The sequence below is a fragment of the Cibotium barometz genome, chromosome 13 (assembly GCF_041138505.1).
Source record: "Cibotium barometz isolate CiBa-2024 chromosome 13, ASM4113850v1, whole genome shotgun sequence".
Lineage (NCBI taxonomy): Eukaryota > Viridiplantae > Streptophyta > Polypodiopsida > Cyatheales > Cibotiaceae > Cibotium > Cibotium barometz.
The window spans coordinates 5594778-5610510 of record NC_141058.1 but is presented as its reverse complement, the minus strand read 5'-3'; the positions used below and the strand labels follow the sequence as shown (position 1 = coordinate 5610510).

At 47.8% G+C, this 15733-nt stretch overlaps 1 protein-coding gene across 1 annotated transcript in view; it reads left to right on the top strand.

Annotated features, from left to right (window-relative positions):
* The first annotated feature begins 291 nt into the window (after positions 1-291).
* The window catches only part of LOC147632304 (putative ion channel POLLUX), an 86269-nt gene continuing 70827 nt past the window's right edge, over positions 292-15733 (top strand). Inside the window, exons 1-3 of the mRNA XM_086807120.1 lie at positions 292-1850; positions 2142-2210; positions 2312-2944. Coding sequence (XP_086663246.1) covers positions 678-1850; positions 2142-2210; positions 2312-2944 — 1875 coding nt within the window. The 5' untranslated portion in view covers positions 292-677. The remainder of the gene's footprint in view (positions 1851-2141; positions 2211-2311; positions 2945-15733) is intronic.

The window sequence follows — 15733 nt, the reverse complement described above, 5'->3', positions numbered from 1 at the left end:
CATAACTCATAGCATATATGCCAATAATTAATGCTTAGAAAAGTCAATGAGATGATGACCCTCCTTGCCCTTTCTATTTGCATGCATTCACCCATATCCTTTCTATCTAAAGTCTCACAATTCTCTATAAAAAGCCTCAAAGGGCTCATTCTAGAGTAGAGATAGAGAGAGAGGAGGAGGAGAGGGACTAACTTCCAAGGATGTATTAATTAAATGCCATGTAGCATTCAATTAATGCATATCAAAAAGCATTTCATTAATACATATCAAAAAAGTTGTGTGAATATATGCAATCATCCAAGGTGAAATCACCTTTCTATGAGGTAAGGTATCCGTGAAGTTTTCAAAGAACCATTCGACTCATCCTCCAAGCGAGAAGAGCGAAGCTGCAAAAACGTTGGCAGATCGACAATTATTTGCTGCTGTAGATTCACCCGTCTGTTTAGAGGACAACTCGCTGTGGAATCTTACAGGCCGCGTGGGGTTAAGGCGAGTGGACTGGAACAGGAGACAGGTAGCATTTTGCGAAAAACACCTCACTGACTAGCTGCCTGTACGGCATCGAGAAGCAATCCGTACGTCCTTCATTGCCCTTCCGTACCGGCTTTCTCATTCAGCTGGCCAATTGTAAATAAGATCTGCCCTCACAGAGGTCTTTCGTTGTATGGGCTTGGAGAATGCCAAGAAATGATGAGTTGCACAACAAATCGCCTAGAGCCATGGATGACTCCACATTATTGTCATCTTCATCACCACCACCATTGCTAGGTCTTGGCCTGCGTTCTTTCCATGGAGTTGAAGATCATTTCACGCTGGGCAACCATCGCCTGCTTAAGAAATCACGCTCAATCTCTGCCTCCAATGCGAGGAATGACTCGGCCATGCCACGCTTTCCAGGACCTCTGCTTCCCACTGTAAGAAGGCTCAACAGCTCCCCTGCCTCATCGAAGCCAGTGACAAGAGAGATCGGAGATGGAGATGCTGAACCACTTGCAGCTGATACAAAGACCGAACCCATCCATTCTGCTATCGAGATGTCCTTGTCTTACAACTCGGACCAGAGCTATCACAATATTGGCGAAGCTGATGCTTCTGTCCCGAAGATGAGTTTAGCTAGCGCTAGCTCTAGACATGGGAACAGAGAAGATTTAGAGCCGAGGACTCCGGACAATGCCACAGCCTTGATAGATGTTGAAGAGCGTGCTACCCTGTGGGCTAATTCTTCAAACCGTTACCCAGAGCCCTCCACTTTTAGTGCATCAACTGGAGCATGGAAATACAGGGCCAGAATGGAAACCGATGGAAATGATTTCTCACTCACGCCACCTGCCAAGTCTCAAAAAACAACTGCAGATCGCAATTTTAGATCGGATCGTTCCAAGAGTGATCAATTCATGGGTAGTTCCCTGCAGGGTCTGAGAGCTGTACAGGAATTCCATGCACACACATCTCAACGGGAAGCCTTTGTCAATGGGCATTTCTCCGACCAGCATGTGGAGGGTTACTTTCAGCCTCTTAGTAGGCCTCAAGTTGCAGCTGCCACAAAGCCTCCTCAACACCCATCTCCGACCTCAAAACAGTCTGTGGAGAAAGCAGGTTCGAAGTATCTTGATACTGGGTCACCAATCAGTTCGAGACGGAGAAGAATACCAGAGAGTTCGAGCTCAAGGCAGACATCCGATGCATGGTTGAGTGAGATTAGACGGCCGATGAAAACCTGTACAAGTTCTACACAAGGGAGTGGCTTGGCATTGCCTCTTTCCAATCCTAAGCCTTCCAAACTAGCATCCTTTGTTCGATGGCCCTTTGGACAAAACAAATCAGTTTTCGACTATGTGGTCCTTCTCTTGGTACCTTGTTAAATATTGCTTTCTTATTAGGGCATTTGAAAACCTCAAAAGGCTTCAATTGTGTGTGATTTGTGTGTAGACTCTCATGGAATTATGATCACACTATAGTTTATGTTAAGTCTGGGTGCTAACAGGAACTTTCCATTGTGTTTGCATGAGAATAGCAGCCAAGTTTTATCTGCTTTTAAAGAATTTGGTTCTCTTTTTCATTTAAATTTGTACACATGAAATGTCAAGAGGTATTTCCTGCAAGGCTGTAATACATTTTTCCCCCCCTATGCTTTATGGCAGCTTGTGATAATTTGCACATCATCCGTGCTATATTCTGTGGCTGAGCATCAGCAGTTTGTGCTTCTAGAGGTAGGAAGTTGGCATCCTATTTTTGTTGTGCAGCTATCCTCGTTCAAGTTTTCTGGGAGGTTGTTTTATTAAAACCAGAGAGCTGGTGTCTTGGCTTGCAGAGAGAGAATGCCAGGCTTAAAGAGTACATTGTTGCTATTTGCCAAAGGTTTGAAAGTGTGGAGAGCTACTTGGAGTCAACCAAAAAAACAACAGATTTTGAGGAAGTCTCTCCTAGCAGGATAGCGTGGAAGTTATCATTTGTCAGTGTTTTGGTTCTATTGCTGTGTGGGTCTTCTGTAACAAGGTATTGTCTAGTCATCCCATACTTGACAAGAAAGCTGCGTGATAAGAGTCCAGAAGAAGAAGTTCCCATCAGCAAGCGTGTAGCGTATCTCGTGGATGTGCTGTTCTCAACCCATCCGTATGCGAAGGCAGTGGCTCTCCTGTTGGCTACTTTACTGCTGATTGGTTTCGGGGGCATCTCACTCTATGCCGTTGGTGATGAGAGCTTAAGTGGTGCTCTATGGCGCTCCTGGACTTATGTTGCAGATTCAGGAAATCATGCAGACAGTGCCGGACTAGGGCCACGTGTAGTCTCTGTAAGCATCAGCATTGGAGGCATGTTGATTTTTGCTCTCATGCTTGGACTGGTCTCAGATGCTATATCTGAGAAGGTTGATTCTCTACGAAAGGGTAAGAGTGAAGTGATTGAAAGCAGTCACACTCTTATCCTAGGCTGGAGTGACAAGTTGGTAAGCATCTATACTACTTTGACTTGCATCAGCAGCTTCTAGCTAATCTTTCTGTAGGATCACTTTGTTCTGTGAAGAGTCTTAATGTTTTTGTTCTATATTTGCACACGTGTGCACCTGTGCACACTTGTGCATGTGTTCCCACATCCAAGTTGTCATATTGCTATTTCCAATCTATGAGGTGCTCTTTTGCTATGTTACCGCAAGAACTATGCATTGAACCTCTTGAACACTAGGAAATACTTAATGAAGTAGCTTATGTATGGGTATTGACGTAAAGATGAGTGATGCTCTATGACACACAGTGATAATCTACCTATCTTATAAATTATTCATGGTTCTATAATTAATCCCCCCCTCCAAAAAAAGCTCCATATATTAGTAGAAAAACAGAACGCCTACTTGAGAGCGGACTACAAATCTACCTATCTTATAAATTATTCATGGTTCTATAATTAATCCCCCCCTCCAAAAAAAGCTCCATATATTAGTAGAAAAACAGAACGCCTACTTGAGAGCGGACTACAACCCTCTAATCAGGTAGAATGTACAAAATAGAAAAAGAGGGGGAGGCTCCCTCCATGGCTGGCTGCTCTTGGAGGGAGGCTGCAACGGGGGGAGGAGGGAAAGCCACAGCTGTAATGTCACTTGATGCCTGTGTCCCCTCAGGTCATGGTTCTATATAACTTATTATAAAGGCTCTGGAAATCTTATCCTTCAATTTTCCTCTCTTATTGACCTTGATAAGAAGTAGTTTATAAGATTGTGTAATGTTATTTCTGCAGTTTTATGAAAATATATCATTGACTTTTGAAGCATGTGGAATTACTGCAAAGTCTCAATGTTTTGAAGTGATGAACTTCTTTTTGCCTTAGTTATGATAATTTATGGCTTTGTTTTTGTTGTGATCTTTTAGAGGTAAATCGTGGACTTCTTTGAGCTTATGGTGTGACACACCTCTCTTTTAGTCCAGTTTGCACTTCACAAACATGACTGTGGGCAGGGCCCATGCTTGTTGGCAAGAGCAAGCTTGGGAAGACGGTCAGGGCTTGCTCTAATCTGGGCTGGTTGAACCGTCAAGCTTGTGAATGGGATCTGCAGTGAAAATGTGCCTTTGTTTTGCTTCTGCATTGTGCAAATTTATTATGGTATCAAACGACTAGGTCCCTGGTGCCCACTTCTGTGTTTTGCTCCCTCTTTTGCATTTTTTGGCGGACAGTGCTGTGTTTTTTCTACAGTGGCTGTGTTCTCTTCTCCTCCTCTCCCTTCTTGATCAGCGTTTTCATCTCCTATTGCTTCTGCCCTGCGTTTCCTCACAGAGTCCAGGTACAATCTGGAGGGGCTGTGTTGGTTGGTGATTGGTGGGTTGCGTTTTTCTGCTGAACCTGCGTTTTTGGCGGACAGTGCTGTGTTTTTTCTACAGTGGCTGTGTTCTCTTCTCCTCCTCTCCCTTCTTGATCAGCGTTTTCATCTCCTTTTGCTTCTGCCCTGCGTTTCCTCACAGAGTCCAGGTACAATCTGGAGGGGCTGTGTTGGTTGGTGATTGGTGGGTTGCGTTTTTCTGCTGAACCTGCGTTTTTTCTTCTATGCCTCTCCTTCAGCCGTGTCTTCTTCCTGGTGTCCTCCTGTCCCTTGCATTTTCTCCTGCTGGGTTTAAAGGTGCTGTGTTGGAGGTGCTGCGTTTTGCTTTCCTAGCCATTTGCAACAGCTTTTGCGAGGAGTGTGGGCTGTTTTATAGTCAGGTCAGCAACAGGAGGTGGTGTGTTTGCGTATGGTGCAGCCAGATAAGTGGCTTCGACAAATCCTCTCCTCCCTCGGCTTCTTTCCCCTTCCGGAGGATGCTTCTGTCGTCGACAAGGCAAAAGATGACTGCCTCTTACTGCTCCGTAAAACTGCTCTTGGGCGTGAAGTAGATCTCCTCGTGTCCGGATCTCCTCCCCAAACTGAGTCACTCCAACCGTGGAGTTGACTCCATCAATCAATCCCCCTCCTGTGTACAAGAGTCCATGATCCTTCGCATGCCGCAGAAACCACAGGAAACGCAATCCTGCCTCCCAAAGAGTCATCTGCAACCATGAGCTCAACTGCCTCATCAGGAAGCTCCCGTCCAATCTGATATCCATCAACCAGATCAATGAACCATTCTACTTCTGAGTCAAAGAGACATCGCACTGCTCACAAGGATCAACACCTGTTACGGTGCAAAACCAAGTCCTGGAAACCTGCTGAAGACCACGCAATGCTTTCTGTGAAACCTGTCAACCACCCCCTCTGAATCCGGAACCACAAAGCCTGGAGTATGCACCTCCTTCTGCAAATAATCAACTGCCACCTGCCTGGCTTTCTCAAAGGTCCCCGTGGAAAGAACATCCTCAACTACAAGAGGTTCTTTGTCCCGAATACTACGAGACATCAGAGCATAAGTTACCTGTTCAGTTTCCTCTGACTGACGAACACAAGAACCACCAACATCAATACTGGAAAGTTCCTGCCAACTGCTACCATCTACTGGCAAGCTATCCACCATCTGGTCCCGGAAAGCCTGCACTTGCAGCGTATCCACACTTAAGTGGCCATTACCAGACTGCCACTCATCACAAACCTGAGGACCTGAGTGCTGAAAGCTTGTAAACTTCATTCTCCACTCTGCCTTCCCAAACCACCTGGCCTGTTGCTTTGTCTCGGAGAGCAACAAAATGCTCATCAAATTCCACTCGTATGCCAGTCTTGCAAACCTGATGCACTGACAACAGATGAAAACCAAGTGACGGAACATACAACACCTGGGAGGAATGCTTCCTCCCTCTGCCATCTGGAACTATCTCCATCCTGCCCTCACTGTGAATTGCGATAGTGGATGTATCCCCAGTAAGAATGTGACCAGAATACCTGCAGAGATCCTGTAAATCTGAACATGAAGGAGTCATGTGCCTGGAAGCACCATTGTCTAGAATCCACTCCCGAGTATCCGTTGCGGAGAATCCTCCAACCTCCTCCCTGCCTGAAGAAAATGAAACATTGGTGTCCATCACCTCAAGGTGCACAAAAGCCGGAGTCTTCATGATTGCTGCTGAGGAATCTTCACCCTTCTCGGTCTTCCGCTTGGGACACTTTTCTCGCCACAATCATTACAGGTCCTCTCTGCCTTTAGTTTCTCGCGGTCAGTAACGAACTTCTTCTCAGAAGACTTCTCTGATGAAGCCTTCCCTTTGCCCGTGTTACGGCCTTTCGACCGTTGGCCAGTTAAGGCCTCCGAATCTCCACCCTGAGGAGGGTTCGTGAATCGTTCCTCCTGGTCCAAGACCATGGGCACAAGCTCCTTCCACGTGATGGTGCTGAGCCTGCCACTGGTAATCAAAGATGAGTAAAATGTTGAGTACTGAGAGGGCAAGTGTGACAGCAACGTTATGGCCATGTCCTCTGATGATATCTCCTTCCCAGTCTGAAGAACTTCTTGCTGAAGAGCGTGCAGCTTGTTAATATGCTCCCGCATCGTCGATGACTTTGCAAGGCTCATAACCCGCATCTGTACTTCCAAGGAAATCCTCTTCATGGGCGATACCCTGTTGTAAAGAGAAGCCAAATGCTGCTATATATACCTCTGGCCAGCGTCATATGCTTTACATGATTGAATACCTGCGGTGTGCAGTTGAGAAAGATAAACGAACGGACCCTGGCGTTGACACGATCCCACATCTGTGCCTATGCCTCCCGTTCCTTTCGGATCGACGGTAACTCCCCTTCCTCTACTTCTGGCCGTGGAACCCCAACAACGACGAAATCAGCGAGGTTGTAAGACTCCAGAACAGATTCCATCGTAACCTTCCATATGCCGTAGTTGGTCCCGTCCAACTAACGGTCCACGGGGAACGTGGGGAGTGTCGGGATCCTCACATGCCTCTCGGCCATCTCAAACAGATCTGCCATTGTGGGGATGTACTCTGAAAAGGGTGGGTGGGTGGGAGCAAAGAAGAACTAACACCTGCAAGTGGCTGTCCAGCAAATCAGCCCGCCGTCCTCTTGCTTCTTCTCTTCCCAGACAGTCCCAATCAGTCCACCAATCAGCAACACAACAGTCCCCCTCTTGCTCACACAAATCCCAAGAACTATCTAGAGTCTAGGCTTTGATATACGCAGCGGAGATGATGACCAGATCTGGGAACACGAGCAAAATGCAATGTCGAAAGTAACAGCACAAGAGATAGAGAGGTAGAGGCGTGTAACTCTGCTCTTTATACACAAAAGAATCCCGGAATGATACAAAACTGCCGAGGGGTGTGGGGCCATTTTATATGGCCCCAATGATGCAGTCGGCCTGTAGAAAGGCAGCCGACAGGACAAAAAGCTCCACGACTTGCTGATGTGTACAGTCGGTCAGCAGCAGGGGTGTCGGCCAGCATCTGTGAAGTCCACGACTCATGCAAATCAGTCGGCCAGCTCTAGTATGTACATTGATGCAGTCGGCCAACAACAAGGTCCTCGTGCCACCACAGGGCAACCACCCAAGCCAAGAAAAATAGGGAAAAAATGGGGGAAAAATCCGGAGAGTGGGGAAAAATGAGAAAACACCTAATAAGGGCAGGCACACCCACAACAAAGGCCCTGGTGTATATGTATAGATAGGAGATGACTTCTAACAAGATCATCAGTAGCACAAAGGCTTGCTTGCAAAGGTGTGGGTTCCCTCTTGGAGGAGGAATCTCTTCCACGTCTATTGCTTGGTGTAGCAGAGATTATGGATAGGATGAGTTCCAAGTTCATTGTTCGAGGTTTTGGGGCGTGATGTGTTCATAGTCGAGTGGGGGATAATGGGCGCGGTGTGTCCGGCAGCTTATCATTCTATTCTTGGAGTTCACCATAGGTTGGTGTGGGAATTCGGAGCCAAGCAGATTTCTTTGCTGTTTACGGTGGCATTTTGTTTCGATGAGTCAGGTTGGCAGGGGCTCTTTCCGAGGTGTATCTGGTTCTGCGCAATACTGGAGTGTCCATGGTTGCATCTTCATCAGCTTATCTTTTTCAGACTTTTGCACACTATGAGTTGCAATTGGGTGTTAGAAATTGTGCATCTCAGTGTGTTGTGAGGGGACTGGACCTTTTATTGGCACACACATGTATTTTTCACATTTATGCTAGTCATGGATTTATGTTGGTCGTGGGCTGCTGTCGGCTAGCTCCATGGGGACAGTTGGCCAGCCACGAGCCTCTCTATATAAGGTCCCTTTCGCTTCTCACTTGTTTATCATCTAACCTATTTATAGGCACTTGTTCTGTACACGATCTGCTGGTTGGTATTGCCATTGTAAAAACCCCATGCTTGATATTTTGGAGAGTGGTATACGATCTACTCGGAGCTGATGCTATTCTCATGTTTCTATGTTCTTAGTATTCCATGATGAGTTTCCATGGACAGTTTTGTATCACCCCAGTGAGATAGCTATGTTTATGTTTTCTTTCTGTTTTATTTTCCATTCCATGATGAGATATGCCATGGACATTATTGTATCACTTTGGTCTCATAGGCCCATTGGGTCTTTAGTAGACGCTTAATATATCGTTCTTTCTTTCTTTCTTTCTTTTTGTCTCTCTCCCTCTCTCCTTTGTTTTGCTTCCGCATCGTGCAACTTTATCAGCTCTAGAGCACCTGTCGGCCAGCATCAAATCAAGCAATAGCAGGTCGGCTACTGGGCAGGGTGTGGGCCAGGTCTGGGACAACATCATCTGAAAGCGTTGTATTTTTTTGTCCATAAAACAGGCCGATAGCCTCTAGTATAAACCGATCAGCAGCTTGGTAAATATAAAAGCAGGCACCTCATTCCGTCATTATTCATTCAGTAGTTCAGCAAAGTCATCAGCGGTTCAAGCATTAGATAGTCATCCCACTCTCTTCAGGCAATCATTGGAGCACCTCTCTCAGCTAGGCCTACATAAGAAAAACTGCAGATTTTATAGCATTTTTACTAGTCATGAAATGTAGGGCTGCTTGACCAACTCAAGGGAGCAGCCCATCTTCTATATAAATATGTCGAAAGACTGCAAGGGCGATGAGACCGAGGAAATACATTGAGAGTGTATTTATATTATATAATGCACGTTAGCATGAAAACATGTAAAAGAAAAAGGTAAAACTGACTACTTTATAATAGATGCTCAAAATAGTTGACCACCACAGAAGCTAGATTCAATGCCTTGAAGAGAAGCACAATTCATAACCGTGTTTGCTATGCAATAAGGAGAATAATGTGTGGGCAAAAGGACGAAAGAACTAGATGTACGAGAGATCGGAACAAATCAACACAGCATGAAAAGGATGAATGAGTGTATGTATGCCGATGAATGTAATCTTGTACAAGAGGCCCTCTGGTGTGAGGTGACTTTGAGTAGTAGACCGGCGACGAAGCAAAGACGAGGTTGGAGCTGAAGCACAGTCGGCGACGAAGGCTCGCGTTGGTGGGTGCGCGGAGGCACTCCGAGTGTCACGTGCATCCCGCACTTGGATGCCATGTAGACATTTCTGTACAGTAGGTGCAGGACCTGGGATGGTGAACTGGTCCCATGTGAGCCCAGTCCGGGACGAGTCAGCCAGGGATCCATCTCAGTCGTCCGAGGTCAGGTGTGCATTGTCCTGCACATGAGTCCAAGGTCAGGTGTGCACTGTCCTGCACATGAAGCAGTGCCAGTCCGCGCTGTGAGTCTCCCTCTGGAATGATGTCAGATGTTCTGTGTATCTGGTTTGCAACTGGATGCCAGGCCTCTGTAGGCATGTAGGTTTGCATGTAGAGATGGGGCCAGCCCATAGGGCTACCCCAAGTTAGAAGATCTTGCACTTGCACTTGTAGTGTGGGCATGGGGGAGGTGTAGAACCACCCCCAAGGGGCTAGGAGGGCCCAGTGCCCACCAGCCATGGCTTGGGCTGGAAGGGCTGTCGGCCAGCCTTAGGGCCTTGGGACAGCCAGCCGGCTGGGCAACAAGGTCTAGAATGGCTGTCAGCCAAGTGTGGGACAGCCCACACAGACTGCCCAGCAGTACAGTACCCTTGCGCAGGGCTGTCCAGCAGTCAGGGGACTCTTCTTGGTTCATGTGCATGGTGCCCAGCAGCCAGGATGCTGCCCCAGAAGGTTGCGCAGGCTGGACAGCAGTGTGAACACATGCGCAGGCTGGACAGAAGGTATTCATAGTGTGAAAACACTTATTTAATAAAACTCAGTCGTGGAGCTCCCTGAAGCCAGCTGACTGGATGATATGAGAAGTATAAAAGCCCAGCCAAGAATTCATTGTAGTCATCTCATAATTCACCAAGTGCTCCAAGCAACCAAGGGCCAGGACAGCCAAGAACATTGCTAAAGCAAAGGGGTGAAGGACTGAAGGTCAAGGGCAGGTTTTCCAGCCAAGAAAAGGTCAAGTACTTTGTATTTGTTTTCAGATTTACATCATTCTAATAAAGCAAATACACCATCCGTGGTGGGGGCCCTACAGAGGGTAATTGGGACCCAATACTGTGTCCTCTCCATCTCCCCCTTCTCTCTCTATTTTTCTGCACATCGTCTTTCAGTTTTGTGCGTTAATTCCGTCGCGAAAAGAGTGCTGATTTCTGAGTTTTGAAGTACCGATCCTTCTCCGAAGCTTCCGCATATTACAGTGGTATCAGAGCTCACTTCAAGGACAAAGATTCAGCAAAGAAAACCAGAAAATTTTTTCGCTCGTGTGGTTGGTTTTTAGACACCGGTGGACTACCCCTGTCAGAGTGACTCGTGTCCCTCGAAGGACGGTTGGTTTTTAGCCTCCGGAAGCCTCCGGAAGTCTCCCACACAGATAGTGGATGGTCAGATTGCATTCCGGAAAGGAATTGCATTTTCCCGCTATTGCGAACTTTGGCGACGAGAGAGAACCAGAACCATGGGACCAGAGTGCACCAGGCAGCCCAGCTAGGGCACCCGGCTTGAGTGTACAAGACATGTTCCAGCAGATGATGCGAGCAATCGCAGACCAGACAACCAAGTTGGATGAGCAGAAGGCGCGGATTCTGGCTCTGGAGGAGCGTTCTCGCTCGCCAGCGTCGCGTTTTCCATCTCCTCCTCCCTCTCCTTCCGTATCCCAGATACCAGATCCTCGTCACAGGGACCCTCTCGCAGGGTCACAGCCGCAGCCAAGCTCCTTGCTTGAGATGCAGATGCGTGCATTGGAGATTCGACAACGCGAAGACGACGCCATGCGACGAGTGGAACACGAGCGTTACCTTAGAGCTTTGGACGCCAGATTGACACCGGCAGCGCCCGCGAATCATTTTCCCGAGAAAATGAATTTCAGTAAGTATAATGGTAAACTCGATCCCACTACTCTGTATTCATGGTTACATCAATTTGAAGCTTACTTTGCCGCAGTTAGGAAATCAGATATTGACAAAGTGATCTTAGCCAGTTGGTACTTGGAAGGTGAGGCCATTCCTTGGTGGACTCAGTGGGCTCATGCCCACACCAGATCAGGTATGGCAGCTTACGGGTGGGACGAGTTCGTCCGTGACCTTAAGCAGCGGTTTTTACCGCCCCACTACCTTGAGCGACTCGAAGATGAGTTCAGGGGTGCGCGTCAGAATGCGCAACTAGTCCTTCAGTTTGCCAATAAAATTTCGACCTTGTGTCTACAATTAGGCTTATCTGATGCGGACAAGAAAGGGCAGTTTTTGTATGGCCTGGACACGCAAATCCAATGGGAGGTGCGTATGTTTAGGCCAGCCACCTTTGAGGACGCACTCTCGCTTGCGCAGAGTGCAGAAATGAAACACAATGGTGGCAAGCCCAAGACTTCCCAGCCGGCTTCTCCCAAGGCTAACGCCTTGGGGGGCAAAAGCTAGAACCAGACGGGGTCTTCCCCAGGACAGAGCCCGGGTGCCTCTGGCTCCAAGAACTCGAACAATGCGTCTAAGCTTACTCCAGACCAGAAACCGGAGGTAGGCAAGACAGGTGGCAAGTTGAGTGCTGAGGAGCTTGCTCAGTACAGGAAGGAGGGTAGATGTTACTTTTGTCACACAAAAGGACATACTTCTCGGGATTGTCCGAAGAAGCCTCCAAAGGCCGCCGCCGCCTCCACAGCTTCCGTGGTGAGCACAGCTCCTACACAGACCCCAGCGGCTACCCCTAGTTCTTCAACCCCCGGTGCTTCAGTTGGAGCAATTATTAGTCGGGAGCTCGAAGATAAGCAGAAGGGCGCCCATGACCAGGAGTATGAGCGCAATGAATTGCTCAAGTCCTTTGGCTACATAGGTGGCCAGAGAGTCGTTGTCTTGTTTGACAGCGGCAGCACGGAGGATGTGATCACGGAAGAGGCCGCTAGGCGTGCCCGTTTCGGGTTGACTCCGGTGGACAAACAAGTTGAGGGTTTTAGCATAGGTATGACAACGAGCGTCAAGTATGAAGCTCTAGGTGCTAAGTTAGTGATTCAGGGCATAGAGTTTGTGCGTGACTTTATGGTTGCCCCTCTTGTAGGAGCAGACATAACTTTGGGTATCCAGTGGTTTCACAAGTTTCTCCCCGATGTCGCTAAGCGAGCAGTCAGGAAAGGCGCACAGTGTGCGATGATTTACATCCAGACAGCCCAGACGGTGGCCAGTGCTTCCGAGAAGTACTCGGTTCTCCATGAAAAGTTCCAGAAGATTTTTCTTCGGGACAGTCTCCCTTCCCAGCTTCCCCCGTCCAGACCGGAGGATCACAAGATTGACCTCCTCCCAGGCTCGGAACCCCCGAGCAAGTTTCCGTATCGCCTTTCTAAGGCAATGGAATCGGAGTTGGACCGCCAACTCCAAGAATTGTTGCAAGCTGGCTTCATCCGCCCCAGCGTGTCGCCATTTGCAGCACCGATCTTATTTGTCAAGAAGAAAGATGGGTCTTCTTGGTTGTGTGTCGATTATCGTGCACTCAACAAGCTGACTATCAAGAGCAGATTCCCGATGCCTCGAATTGACTATATTCTCGAGAGGCTGAATGGAGCTAAGGTGTTCTCTAAATTGGATTTAAAGAGTGGGTACCACCAGGTTCGGATTGTTGAGGGGGGCATCCCCAAGACAGCTTTCCGTACAGAACGGGCCCACTATGAATTTGTGGTCATGCCATTTGGTTTGACGAACGTCCCAGCTACATTTAACCGCATGATGATGCGTATTTTCTGGGAGTTGATTGGAGTGTGTGTGTTCATATTTCTGGACGACATACTCATATTTTCAGGTACAGTTGAGCAGCATGACATTGATGTGGAGAAAGTCCTTAAGTTGCTGGAAAGCAACGAGCTCTATGTCAATGAAAAGAAGTCAGAATTTTATCTGTTCCAGGTACATTACTTGGGATATATAATCAGTGCTGAAAGCATTCGACTTGATCCGGCTAAAGTGGCCGAGATTGTTAACTGGGAAGTACCTCAGACCGCTTATGACATTAGATCATTTGTGGGTATATGCCAGGCATATTCCACCCACATTGACAAGTTTTCTGATCTCTCGGCAGACCTCACCGATCTGCTAAAGGGAGTGAAAACAAGGAGGCAAAAGATTCGAATGACTCCACGAGCGTTGGAGGCATTCCAGAACCTCAAGGTGGCTTTGTCAGAAGCGCCTTGTTTAGCCCTTGCCTCGTGGGACGAACCATTTCAGGTGATCACCGATGCGAGTAACATCGCAATTGGAGGTGTATTGCAACAGAATGGTCATCCGGTAGCTTACATGTCTGGTAAGTTACTGCCCGCCGAAAAGAACTACTCAGTCTATGATCGTGAACTCCTAGCAGTTATACAGGCCTTGAAACATTGGAAACATTTCCTGTATGGCCGTGACTTCGAGGTTCGCACTGACCATCAGGCATTGCGCTGGATTCAGACGATGCCAAGTGCACAGTGGAGTGATCGACAACACCGCTGGAGTCAGATATTCCAGCAGTTTGGTGGCATGATTGAGTACCTTCCAGGAAAGGCCAATCCAGTGGCCGATGCTTTGGGTAGGAAGGGACAAGTATCTGCGATTCAGACCACTAGACTGGACCTTGTTGGTACAGGACTAGAAGACATGAAGCACACGTACGCGGATTCCGAGGAATTCGGTACTCAGTGGGAACAGGCATTGGATGCCACAGGACCATGCCATTTTCTGATACGCGATGGTTGGCTTTACTACAAAGGCCGACTGTGTGTCATGAAATCATTCCGGGCAGCTCTTCTCCATGATGCCCATGACGCCATTACAGGTGGTCATAGGGGCATGAATTCGACTCTGGAGAAATTAGAACGGCAATACTATTGACCAAAGATGAGGCGTGATGTGTTTACATATGTACAACGCTGTGACATTTGTCAAAAGGTGAAAGCTCCTCGTGGAAAGAAGATAGGGTTGTTACAGCCTTTGCCAATTCCTGAGAGTCCTTTCCAAGACATTTCGATGGACTTTGTCACAAATCTGCCTCCCAGTCCGAGTAAGCGTAATACACAGTGTTTGACTATTGTTGACAGGTTCAGCAAATTTGTGATGCTTATTCCTTGCAGGGCCAATGTGACCGCCGAGGATGTCGCCCAGCTATTCATTCGGCATTGGTACCCGATTGGTGGGATTCCTAGGACCATAGTGTCAGACCGAGATGCCAAGTTTACCAGTCATTTTTGGAGGGCATTGTTTGATAATTTTGATACTAAGTTGAATTTTTCCAGTGCATTCCACCCACAGACAGATGGCCAGACAGAGATATACAACCAGTTGACCTTTGATGTGCTGAAGTGCTATGTCCACGATCAGCAAGGTAAGTGGGAATCGTTTTTGCCTTTAGTTCAAGCTGTTTTGAATGACTCTTTTTCTTCAGCTATTGGCAGGACTCCATATGAGGCAGCGTTTGGAAGGCCTTTCCAGTCGTTGTTAACCAGGACTTTGTCTTCAGTACCGGAGGCGAACAGGGTGACGGAGTCTTACCAGGAGATCCTAGAGTCCGTTAAAGACAGATTGGCTAAAGCGCAAGAGGCCTACACTCGACAGGCCAATAACGACCGAAGGGACATGAAGTTTTCGGAAGGAGATTGGGTATATCTTCGGATTATGAAGCAAAGATTAAAGCAGGTGGGCAAGCGATGCCCAAAGTTGTCTTTCAGGAGCTTCGGACCATTCCCCATCCGGAAAAAGATTAATGAGGTGTCTATGCAGTTAAAGCTACCTCCGAGTTGGACTATGCACGATGTATTTCATGTCAGTTGGTTGAAGCCATATGCAGGTCCACCCCCTTCAGAGGTCAAAGACGAAGCGGAACCAGACATCATTGATGAAGCAGAAGTAATGGTTCCAGAACAGATCCTTCTGCACCGTTTCAAGCATGGCTCAGGCCGAAGACTACGACAGTTCCTCACGAAGTTTCAGGACCGAGGAACTCATGAAGCGGTATGGCTCGACAAAGAATTTTTCGAAGACTATCCGGCATTATTGACGGATTATTTGGAGGCTATGCAGCTTCCGTCAAGTTAAGCAGAAGGGGATGTCACGTGCATCCCGCACTTGGATGCCACGTAGACATTTCTGTACAGTAGGTGCAGGACTTGGGATGGTGAACTGGTCCCATGTGAGCCCAGTCCGGGACGAGTCAGCCAGGGATCCATCTCAGTCGTCCGAGGTCAGGTGTGCATTGTCTTGCACATGAGTCCAAGGTCAGGTGTGCACTGTCCTGCACATGAAGCAGTGCCAGTCCGCGCTGTGAGTCTCCCTCTGGAATGATGTCAGATGTTCTGTGTATCTGGTTTGCAACTGGATGCCAGGCCTCTGTAGGCATGTAGGTTTGC